We start from the raw sequence: 12,479 nt of genomic DNA on the forward strand, positions 1-12,479 counted from the left end.
GAAGAGTCCCATGTCCCTCAGCCTCTCCTCATAAGGCTTACTCCCTTGGCCTTTGATCTGTGAGTGGCTCGCCTTTGAACTCTCTCAAGCTTATCCACGTCCCTCCTGAAGTGCGTGGCCCAAAACTGGATGCAGTACTCCGGCTGTGGCCTCACTAAAGCCGAGTAGAGCGGGAGGATGACATCCCTGGTTTTGCTTGAAATGCATTGGTGGATGCATGCCAGAGTTTGGTTTGCTTTGCCAGCCACAGCATCGCGTTGGTGGCTCATATTCATTTTGTGGCCAAACAAGACCCCCATGTCTCTTTTGGTCGTGATTTTAGCAAGCATAGCACTGCCGAGCCTGTAAGTATGATGCTGGTTTTTCCTCCCAAGGTGGAGCACCCTGCACTTTTAGGCTTTGGTCTGCCCGCCTTGCCTTCCGTTAGCCTGTTGCTGATCGAACTTTTGCTAAGTTTCTGCAGGATCTTTCCAGGGGGATGGATATCAGACTGATTGGCCTGTAACTTCGTGGATCTTCCTTTTTTCCTTCCTTTCTTAAAGATTGGGACCACGTTGGCTTTTTTCCAGTCCCCTGGTACCTCTCCTGAGCACCACGAGTTTTCAGATATCTTAGTCATAGGCCGTGCTATGATGTCTGCTAGCTCCTTCAGGACTCTCGGGTGCATTCTGTCCAGGCCTGTGGACTTATGGATGTCGAGCCTCTCAAGGTGTTCCCTCACTTGATCTATATCAATTGTGTAGCATCTCCCACCCCCTGGATGCTTTGCAATAGAATACAATAGCTTTGTATTTTTCAGTTGTTGTTTTCCTTTCCGTGTGAGCTGTACCAGACCTGTATTTATTTATTACAGTGATATGCTGCCTGTCTCAAATGTGCAGTGACATCTTTACTGAGTGGCAATTTAAATGTTGAATAATATTGTCTACATCTTATTTTTTTTTAATTATTTTAGCATTATAGAAGTTGTTCCCTCTTCACACCAGCATTATTATAAAGTTGGTCCTGTATCATGATGGAGTGAGCTAAGGGTGGGAAAACTATTTAAATGGATTTCCTTAATGGTTATCCATACTGAGTATTTTGCAGCCTCATTCTCTGTGTTCTGCTCATACTCTTAAGATATTCTCATACTGCCTTTTGCTGCTTTTTCACAAAGCCATGCATCTCTTTCATTCCTGATGCACAGGATGAACTAAGCATGACATGCCGGTACCACATTGTCATACCGGGGCTTACTACTTAAACAATACTGGGATTTTCAAGTTTGCCAATCAAATAAATGTTTGGATATATCTGTGGTTATAACCTATTGCGTTCAGCAATTTAAGATGAGTACAATTATTTGTCCCATCTCTTGAAGGTTTTGACTGTGTTTACTTGGCCTGTGACAAAATCTGATATAGCTCTCTTAAATATAGTTTAAAAGGAGAAAAAAAGCAATATCATTTTAACAGCAAAAGAAGTGGTGAGTGTATCTATTCAGGTTTACTGTTCGTCAGTAGACTGAAATTCATCTTTGATGGGAAATTCATCTGGGGGTGAAAGAGAGTGCATGTATTTGAGATCAAAAACCCCCCACAGTGCATTCTATTGTTTCATTTGTTTCATGTAAGCTTTTTTCCTTTGGTAGATTACTACTGATTTTTACTAGTGTCACCGGGTGTCTTTTAGTCTGAACACATTCTTCTAAGACTAGCACAGTTTAGAAAAAAGCACTACTATTACTAGGGCAGAATAAGCTTTTCGGTATTCTAAATTGGGACATTTCTGCCCTTAACAAAGCATGGTCAGGACAGGATGATTCAACGCTAAATGCCTTTAGATGAATATCTAAAAAAATTCTAGTGAAAAATGAGACAGGATGTTAGCTGACTGTTTGGAAGCATAAATCACTTGCGTATAAAAGCATGTGTTTGGAGGGAAATGGTTGGACAGACAGGGAATAATACATTGTTGATCTTTCCATACCTTTTCTCTTAGAACTAAGGAGCATGCCATATTCCCTAGTGTTTTTCCGAAGGCCTCTACCTTGTAAATCCTATTTCCGTTGTTATAGAACAGCCAGGCCCTTCTTCAGAGTTTTGTCACCTGGTGGTAAAATAACTGTCTGCCTTTTTTTCTTTTTAACTTAATAGAAACAAGACTGCCAATGGGGATTATCGGAAGGAGCACAGAGAAAGGAGTCGCAGCCCAATAGAACGGGCTGCTGCGCCAACAATGAGCCTTCATGCTAATCACATGTATGCCTCAATCCCTAGCCTGACCATGGATCAACCTCTAGCACTGACCAAAAACAGCATGGATGCAACCCGAACAGTCGGCATCACGCCCACACTGACTTCTCTGGAACGGCAGCAGGTACTTGGCTTCTAGATTGACAAGAGGCTCTAGTGCTTGTAGGAAGCCTTGCTGTACACACACTGATGACTTCCCAGACATAAACAGAATATATGGTGAATGACAATAGGTAGGCAAAAACATTATTCAGGCAAAACCTATTATTTATTTAGTTTCAGTTTTTTAAAGATATGGAGCTATCACGTTTCAGTGCATTTCATGCGGAAAATTGGCCAGCTGTTTTGAAGTACAAGTCCTCCTAAACTCATACCTCAATAACCCATCTATTTTATGTTTTGATCAGCTAGTTAATGTGCATGTTTAAATTAGAAATGCAAGGTTGCTGAAACACCTAGTTCACTTTGCCCCAGCTGCAGTTTAGCAGGGCCCCAGTAGATAGCAGCTGGTAACATCTCACAGGTACAAGGACAGTTAGCCATACTTTTTTACCTTTTGAAAATCTCTCACCCTGCTGCTGAAGAGGGAGTATTTTCTATCATTGTTTCTTTTATAAAACGGTACCAAACAGTACTGAAGGGGTCTTCTTTCTCTGTAATAGCTTCACTTTCTGACCCAAATAAAGGAGATAGCATAAGGCAAGATCTTAAGCAATGGTTCAGTCCTGCTGGTATGGTGTTGTAGTGGGACTTTTTCCCCAGGTGGTGTGCAGTGTCCACTTCATTTAAACAATCCCTACAGTTGCGCAGAAAGGTGGTTTGTAGTGCATGCTAAATAATCCTCCAGGATTCTATAGCTATCAAACATTCTGTTCCTTTAGAACTGAAGAGGATGAAAAGTCAGGGGTTTTTGTTTGGGCAGTAACATACTAGAGGCTGCAGCAAGCTGCAGTGTGGGAAGTTCAGCTGAGATGCATACACAGATATCTCCTCCTCCCTTACCATGGTTGACTGCAAAGAGGTGGAGGCATCTTTCAGATATGGGAAAATTTCCACTTGTCAGAATTTACAAGGGTTTTCCCAATATAGCTTGCAAATAAGCTTTCAGATAGATCAGCAAAGTATTGCCAATAGCTAGAATATTGTTTTTTCCCTCGACCTCTTTTAAGGTTCAGCAGTACAATCCTTTGCCTACAGCTCTTGTGTATATGTCCAACCAAGGCTATTCTTTTTTTCATTTTTGTCTGAGTCGAAATGACCAATTTACCCTCAGATTGCTGCTATCTTGCTTTTGTTCTGTACACAACAGTTCTTTTCTGCCTCTCAACAGTTTTTTCAGTGATGACAGGAAGAGGAAGGGACAGCCTTCCATTTGATGACATACATACTCTTTAATAGTACTGCTGCTGTTTCTCAGCCTGCCACGCTGCTGGGCTTTTTTTGGAAAATAGTTGTACTGGACTCTGCTGACCTTAGCCAGATTTTTCTTCCTTTTTTTTTTTGGTTATCTTTGACGTATTGAGCTGTGTTGCAGTTTAGTTTCTTGAGGAAATAAGATGGTGAAGTGAGACCTTGCTGAGATAATAGTACAGAAATCAAGTAGGATGAATAATGTATATGGAAAACTGGAAGCTCTAAAGTGATTGTACCTTACGTTGAAACCTGTCTTAATATTCTACATATAGTGTATCTGCTGCTGTTTCCAAAGAGGAGTTGTAGGAAAAAACACTGTGTTTGGACTAGTGCACTGGTGATTCAGCAATTATAGTCACTGTTATTAAATTCTTTGTAGCCTCTCCTGTATTTGCGCAATGTGGAAAAAGCCTAGACAGGGTTAATGCAGACCTGAGGAGGGCACTTTGTCCAAAAGCTTGTCTACTATCATTCCCAACTATACATGTGGTTCAGTAGAGGATATCACCAAAAAATCCTTGGGGCTTACACATTTCCTGGACCACTGTGACAAAAACATTCCAATCCTACTAATGTTAACAGACATTCTTGTGAAGTCCAAAAAATGATACAAAAAGCAAATTCACCCTTCTGTCGTATGCCTGAGTAGCCATAGATAAGTGTGTGTATATGTATAAAATAAATATTTTTGGAGAAACACCTGGGGCCAGGTAAAGCCAATAGTGTGCAGGCAGTCCTTGGACTTACAACACAATTGGTTCCTGAAAACTGTGTCTTAAGTCGAAACATTGCAATCCAGAACCGGTTTTTCTAATAAGAAACAATGTTATAAATGGGGGGTTGGTTCCTGAACCAAGGCCCAATACCCTATTTTCACCAAAATACCCCAGAATTTTGTACTCAATCAATTATAGATGAGTAATATAGCTACATTAATGTATTTATATTGTAAATAGCAATCCTATTGCTATGGAAGGACTTCTTTGAGGTGACTTTGCTGGACTTTTTGAAGGGCTCTTAGTTGGACTTTTTGAAGGGTTCTTGGCTGGAGTCGTCTTGGAAGTTTTGGCTGCCATTTTTTTCTGGAGTCTTGTCTGATTTCTTAAAGAAAGTGTGCAAGGAAGTTTGGACAGATGTTCTCCAGGGAGATGAGCAATGCAGCGAACTTTTTTGCTGGCGTGGCGTTGCATCGGATCAAGTGTTGTAAAGTTGAAACTGATGTCATAAAGTTGAAACGGTATCAATTTATAAACGTTGTAAATGCAAAACATTGCAACTCAAAATGTTGTAAGTCGAGGAATGCCTGTATTCATCTATGCAACCATGTAAAATGTCTGTAAAATTAAATTTCTAACCCCTGTGCCTAGATGCAAAGTAATCAAGTAACTGGAACATTTTTCCATTTTGTTTACTTTAACTTAAGTACATTTGACTTTGTTACCACCATAGTAAAATTCAAATGGTATTGTATCTAGAAAAATAATGCAAAAAATCCTATCCTACTTATTTTGCTTTATGTAGCTGACACTTGACTTAACAGCTTTGATCTTGCAAAGAAACAAAATCTCTGTTCAGTTTGTGTAGGCAGAGCTAATGCTGAACAATTCAAGCCCTTCCCTTCCCCTTTGTATTTCTCCGTTCCGTTGACTTTGTGTTGAGGATAGATGGTGTGCTCTTTGCAGTTCACTGTGAAAACTTCTGGGCTCTTGTGTTAATGTTTCAGATTCTCAGTGTTCATTTTATTCATCTATGACAAGATGAGATTTTCTCATTGTAAAATATATGAAAAGTTTTTAAATATTTTTGTTTAAGTATATGGGTTTCATTAAGGCAGAAACCAGGATCAGTACTTTATACAAGTTCCTATTTGTCATCTGAGTATTAAGTGGAAAAAGTTTTATACTACCTTAGAATGTACCTGTTTAAAATCTATTATGGAAAGTTTAATTAAGGTACCTAGTGATGGAGTAGTTTGGAAAAGATCACTTGTATTTGTAGGAAATGGAAGAATGGCTCCAATATTGCTCAGGGTTTGGTTTGGTTTTTTGTTACCTTTCATATTTCATATCAATATGGAGAGTGTGGTTTGGTGGCCACAACACCGAACTGAGAATTCATTAGGCTGGGGAAGTAATTTTATGGGCACACTTTAAGTTTATGATAACTAGTCAAAGCATGGTTTATTCATTTGGGGTTTGTGTGTGCAGAACTGAAAATCCATAATGCACTAAAATGAAAATGGTGCTTATAAAACCAAGACTTACTATGTTTATTATGCATATCAAGGAGCAGTTTGGAAAGAGACTACTTTGAGTCTTAAAATGGGTGAGAGCTTGTATAACCATGCTGTAATGTGGTTAAAATGAGTAAACCTGCTGTAAAGATTGCTAGGTCATTCCATAGAGCAGTCATTTTTATATAATACTTTTATTTTTATCAGAGGTGCAGGGGACCCAATTTCATTACCAGTTTTCAAGTTCTATAAAAAAAAAAAAAAGTTGTACCTGTATTTTTATTTTAAGCTGTCAATGCAAAGTACAGAGGGGGATTTGTCTGCATGCAGTTTAATACACTGCACTGAATGAGACTGGGGATTACTGGCACTGAGAATTGCTTTTTTATCTTGTATGTAATGCAGTGAGTGTATTTGCTTGCAGCTGATAGAGAGAACCTGGTTAAATTTATTGCAGTTCACATATGCTGTTCAAGTGATTGTGTGATGAACAACTGCTGGTGTTTGTTTCAGTGACCCTGTTGAAAGACAGTTGTGTTCTTTATCCTCACAGAACCGTCCATCTGTAATCACATGTGCCTCTGCAAACAACCGTAACTGTAATCTCTCACACTGCCCCATTGCCCACAGTGGCTGTGGTTCAGCCGTGCCAACAAGTTATAGAAGACCATCTAGCAGTAAGTTATGCTTCTACACTGTTTCCATGCATGGATTTATAGCCAGATTCCCCAAAGACCATTAAAAACTGTCATTTTTATTGAAAAAAATGGTATGGTTTGTCCCGTTGCTGCATCTTGCTGTTGTCTCAGAGCTTATGTAATGAATTGGAATTTCCACCTTAAATATAATAGGAGTAAAACTTTTATTGTGATCATTTTTCCCACAAAATTATTGGGCTCTATTTGCTTTTGATTACTTTATCAAAATGAAAATAACATTTCTTCTAATGGTCAAAAGAGCAGACTTATACTGGGCTTCCAGGCAAACCCTAAGAGTCTTTGCAGTGGTGCAGAAACATGCCTGACTAGAATTTCAGTAGTTATTTGAGTTACTATGAAATCAGGCAAAAAGGTAGGTTAGAGTAACACCTTACAGACTAACTTGTTCAGAAAAAATCAGATGCCTACAAAAACATGCTTCTCTCAAATCAAAACAAATGCTACTGGGGTTTCCTTGTAGCAAAAAAACAAAGACAAACCAAAAAAAAAAAAACACCCAGAAAAAAAAAGTGGTGCAGTGCATGCTACAATACCATGCAGTGGAATAAGCAGAGGCTTGGTCCTCCAAGGAGACACTCTGGCTGCCAGCCAGAGCATCTCCTCTCTTCCATTTGTGCCCTGGCTGCTCCAGCACACTTGGAGCCAGGAGGAGCTGGACAAGGGCAGTTTACCCAAAGCGAGAGACAGTGTCCCGCAACAAAGTGCACATGCAGGGGTTTGCGCTGAGACACGAAGTAGTGGCACAAAGTTGTACCTCTACTATTTGTATCTCTGTAGGTGCATGCCCCTGCACATCTGGGTGTGGCCTGTGGTGCCACTTTTCCCTGCCTTCTGATTGGAACTTGGAGGAAAGTTGTGCATGTCTTAAGGATGGAACAAAATTCAGCTCATTCTTTAGCTGTGTTTAGCAAATCTAATGCATTGACAAACAGCAAAAACCAATCACATTTTGTAATTAAATCTACATAGACAGACCTTTGTGCAAGCACAGAGTCCCATTACAGTGCTTATTTGTGTCTCTTGTCATTGCTTAACTAGGAAGGTTCTATTTTTACGTATTTATCAAAAAGCAGCAATGGAGTGGAAACACTTTTTGATAATTAAAAAAAAAATTAAAACACCAGAAAAGAGAACAATAAGTAGGTATTGATGTGTGTTTTCAATTGAAACAATAGCAAACCCAGCACCATAAAATCCCAAACTCCTTCTACCACTTCCTCTCACATGCTGAATGCTTTCCAGGATAGGGTTCTGTGTATAAAGCCACATGCCTTCATTGCAGTCATCTTTGCCTTCAGTCCACTCTGAGCTGTGCTGTCTTTCCAAGTCCGTTACATAATGCACCATAGAATATTTAGGCTTCTGCCATGTTCGGAGGCCTTGGAGTCCACAAGAAAGCAGGTTCCCCTCCAAGTTCTCAGACTGGCTGCTCTGTCAAACTAAGTGGAGGGTGGTTGCTATACTCCCGCTTTGCAGATGGGCTGGAGCTTTCCTCCAGTACAGGTTTTAACTTTAATTCCCATTAGGATTTTTTGTTGAAAACTTGATACTTTCTTTCCCAGTGGTGCAAGCCTGTTCCCCATCACATCACCGTCCAGAGCACAATCTTTCCATTCCCTCTTACAGCCTGTACACACGAGCAACACTTTCAAAATTACCTAAGTCTCATGGAAAGGATTTGGGTTCCTTAGGCCTTGTCTTTACACAGAGGTTGTATCAATGTGGTGTAACCTTCTTTGTTTGGATGCCAGCCAGTTTTACCAGTGGGAAATCCTGCAGTCTGCAACAGGAATATAATTATTTCTCTTTAAAGAAAGAAATTATTCCACTGCACCCCTTCACTGACACTTAGATTTTGTACCAATATGCGTAGTGTATGCTGAAAACAAGATTCAGAAGTCCAAATCACTTTTGAATATTATACCCAATATAAATAGTGTCATTAGTATTTCATTACAAGCATCTGTCAATCTGACTAAGCAGTGTGGACCAACAACTATAAGAAGAAATAGCATTTTGCTTCCAATCCTGGCTTATAGCAAAATGCAGAATCCTCTGAAAAAGGCTTGTTCATTGGAATCGCTGCCAGATTAATGTTAAACACTTCCAGAAAATGTTTTCTCTTTGTTTCTTTGGGGTGTATCTGTACTTGGCATACCATTTGCTTGAAAAGAACATAGTGAATCCTTTCAGTAGCAAGCAGGGACTCAGCAGGTTATAATGACATGGAATGGGAAACTGGCAGATTTTTAGGATGATAAAAGTAGAACACCTTAGCATGTCATTTGCATAAACTTGGAAACAGCAAACACTTTGCAACATAAGAGAGAATTATTTTCAACTTTGACCTGCCTCTGTTGCAGTGGTAGGTATTACTAACAACTGATGTTCTCTCATTTATGGGTATTCACAGCCTCCCCTTTTCTAGAACAAAACAATGTGAAAAACCCAGGGGAAAAAAACAAACAGATCCAGATCAGTTGTAGGGTAACTGAAGAAAAGAGGACCCTGAAGCCTGTAGCACCTGGATTCTGCATTGAAATAACTCATTTTTCCTACCTGTTCTCCCCCTCTAGCTACCACTGCCTGTGATCCAGTGGTGGAAGAGCATTTCCGCAGAAGCCTTGGCAAGAATTACAAAGAGCCTGAGCCAGTGGCAAACTCTGTCTCCATCACAGGATCGGTTGATGACCACTTTGCCAAAGCACTTGGGGATACATGGCTTCAAATTAAAGCTGCAAAGGATGGAGTGTCTAGCAGTCCTGAGTCTGCTTCAAGGCGGGGCCAATCTTCCCCTTCTTCCCACATGATCAATCACAATCACTCACCCTCTGTAGTCTCATGAAGGGAGGACCGTCATGTTTGTGAATTTGCATGGTTTGACTGAGCTTTGAACAGTGCTTAATGAATAGTGTTGGGGAAGGAGAGATTAGTTTTCAACACATTTTTGTGTACTGACTTGGTATTTGTCAAGGGTGCCCTAAAGGCGATAGCAGGAACTATTTCATAAAGATTTGTCTGATGTAGTGCATCCTTTTTCCCTGCCTCGGTTACCAAAGAAACCTCTGATGAAAATCTGCTGCCCTTTTAAAATATATGCACGCTAATCCACAGAAAAGCCATTACACATAGTTGTTTGACTCAAATGTTTTTGCTTTTGTTAGCTTCTTGAGACTAGAATTTGTCTGGTTTGCTTTCATTGCCTTTTTCTTTCTTTCTGTGAAGTACTTTTGTATGTATATACTTGAAAAGAACTGTCATGTATGATTTGCACTATTGGAGGAGGACTAAAGTTGCATGGCAACTTTATGCAAGACGTTAATATTCTGAGGGCAAACTGCTGAAAAAAAGGTTTAAGGATGACATTTTTATCTGCTTGATTATTTTCTTAAAGCAAAACAGCTTTAGAAGGGGAAGTCTCATACAGGTTATAGGTCTTTCTCTCTTTAGACTTCAGGTGTTTAGTGCTTGCAACTGGACTGCATAATTTACAAAACACGGGCATTTAACTGTTTCCTAAACACTGCAGTTTGTTAGAATAGAGTTGAGGTTGGAGGGTTCAATAGTGCTTAAAGATGCATGTTTTACAAAAAAAATAGCTGGTATCTATTAATGTATAGACAGTAAGAACCATAATACTTATTAGCTTTTCTTCAGAATTAGTTTATTTTTGTCAGTAACAGTCCTAGATATACTTACTGCTGGTACAGTTGTACTCTATGATATTTGTATTTGATATTCACTTTAGTAGCAGCCAGCAAAAAGAGGACAGCCTCAGGACAGGCCTCAAATGAAGCAGTTTAGAAATATATGATGTGTGGTACAGGATGCTACAGCTTTGCGCATGACTGAGTAATTATTAATGTTTGCAGCATTGTCTGCTTAACATGAAGTTGCTTTCTCAAACTTAGGTCTGTGTAATCCAATGATAATTAGCTATGGAAACTGCTAACTTTAAATATCTTCGCTGGACAACAGATTGTTATAGTTTGTGAAATATGATCTTTAATGTTTTAAGCTTACTCAAACCTATGCCAAGGCAGCATACATTCCTCCATTAGAAAATGTTATACAGGTATTATCGCATTTATTATCATTTGCTATATTAATAGCTACTAACTAGAAATTAGGTAATAGAGGCAGGCATAAAAACACAGCTGTGTTTAATACTAAAGAGCTTCTCTTCTTTTTTTGTTAAATATAACTACTCTCCCCCCCATACATTCCATCATCCCAGTACAGTTACAACTAGGTCTTTTTTATACTGGGTTTACCTGAAAAGACTGGTTCAATGTGGAAAGTTATGACTAGTTGGAAAATGAACTACATGTGATGTATTATGGACTGTGTTACAGTATTGGGTCCATTGTGGCTTTTTTTCCTTTTTTTCCCCCTTTTTATGTTAAACTATTTAATTTGAAAAAGGCACAGGGTAGAAGAGATCAGGGGACTGGCTTGGACTCATGGCTGCTCAATTTTTCCATTAATTTTTTTTTAAACAAAAAAAGAAAAAAAAACCCTAAGGCCCCCAGTTTTACACATTTCACTACCGTTTTACTGGGTAGTCAACACTTATCTGCTTTGGCATTCAATACCCTACACTTGGTAGGAAGATTATTAAAAGAACACTTTTTTATATAGGTAACTTTAAGACCATCGTTACGCTGTGCGTAAAGAATGTACAGAGAAATTTGTAGGTATTTTTTGAGGAACAATTAATTTGTTAATGATATGTAGCTATTTAATTTTCCCCTTTCCTTTATTGTAATCATTCTTTTTTTTTGTTTGGAGAAAAAAGTTGATCTTTTTTTGTTGTAGATTTGTCTGTAATACAGTAAAAGTGCAGGAACACAGTTATTCTATGAGAACACTGCATTAGCATTAATAGCCACTAGTTTGTTATTGCTACAGGCTACTGAGCATTATAACAGTAAATACTAATTCCTTAGATGGACTCTGTGGAAAATGTGACTCCTACGTTTCTTTGTAAACACAAGATAATGTTTTTAAAGTTAATATTTTCAGTAATAGCTGTTTTACAAGGTCGCATTTACTTATCTGAGATAGGTAAATGGATTTGGGGGGCAATAAAGATTTAATGTGCTATGTCCACTAGAACAAATACATTAAACACAACTAAGCCAAAGGGTTGGGGGAGGTAAAAGGAAAATCAACTAAACTCACTGTAATAACACATAGTGAAGTTTCTTCACAGAGCCACGTTCTCTACAGTTAAGTTTAAAAGATTCTCTCCACGTCTGTAAATCTGTAATATACCGTTCTTTTGTGGCCTTGTTTCACCTGGGGAAAAAAAAAGGTTTGGCAGGCCATCTTTTTTTTTTGTACTTTAAAAGTAGCCTTAAAGAACAATAAAGTGCTCTTAAATCACAGTGTCCTTATCCTTGTTCTTTATACCTTACTCCCTTTACATCTCCCCAGGACAGGGCCCAGTTTACTGGGAGGGAAAACAGTGCCGAGTCACTCCCCATTTTTCCTGATTTTCTGTCCTCATGATGGTCTCTGCACTTGGAGACCAAGTAGCTAATGGTAGCAGCCTCCATTCTAGCGCTTGTTTGTGAGGCAGAGCAGTTGCTAGGTAATGCCTGACAAGGAATGGAGTCCACTGGAGCCATCAAAGAACCTTGTGCTGCAGCAGAGGATCTGAAAATACCAACAGCGTTGGGAGCTCCCTCTGCTTCCAGTAGGGGTAGAAATGCCAGTGAAACATTGTTGGCAGAATTCCCATTGATCAAGTCATTGAAAGATCTTCCAGTATCCTTCCTAAGGAGGGTTAAAGCAGCTGTTCATGTTTCTAATACAGCCACTAAGCAGTTACTGCTTTTGGTGAGAAAGAATAGAGCTATTCATACATTTCTG

General features: G+C 39.2%; 1 protein-coding gene across 4 annotated transcripts in view; it reads left to right on the forward strand.

The window, feature by feature from the left end:
* VGLL4 (vestigial like family member 4) overlaps positions 1 to 11,992 on the forward strand; it is a 229,880-nt gene extending 217,888 nt beyond the window's left edge. For all 4 annotated transcript variants that reach the window (XM_019505090.1, XM_019505091.1, XM_019505089.1 and 1 more), the window contains 3 exons: positions 2,139 to 2,361; positions 6,437 to 6,560; positions 9,179 to 11,992. In XM_019505090.1, coding sequence (XP_019360635.1) covers positions 2,139 to 2,361; positions 6,437 to 6,560; positions 9,179 to 9,447 — 616 coding nt within the window. In that variant the 3' untranslated portion in view covers positions 9,448 to 11,992. The remainder of the gene's footprint in view (positions 1 to 2,138; positions 2,362 to 6,436; positions 6,561 to 9,178) is intronic.
* Positions 11,993 to 12,479: the final 487 nt, after the last annotated feature.

Source organism: Gavialis gangeticus, unplaced genomic scaffold (genome assembly GCF_001723915.1).
Source record: "Gavialis gangeticus isolate Ggan-Ray unplaced genomic scaffold, GavGan_comp1, whole genome shotgun sequence".
Classification (NCBI taxonomy): Eukaryota; Metazoa; Chordata; order Crocodylia; family Gavialidae; genus Gavialis; species Gavialis gangeticus.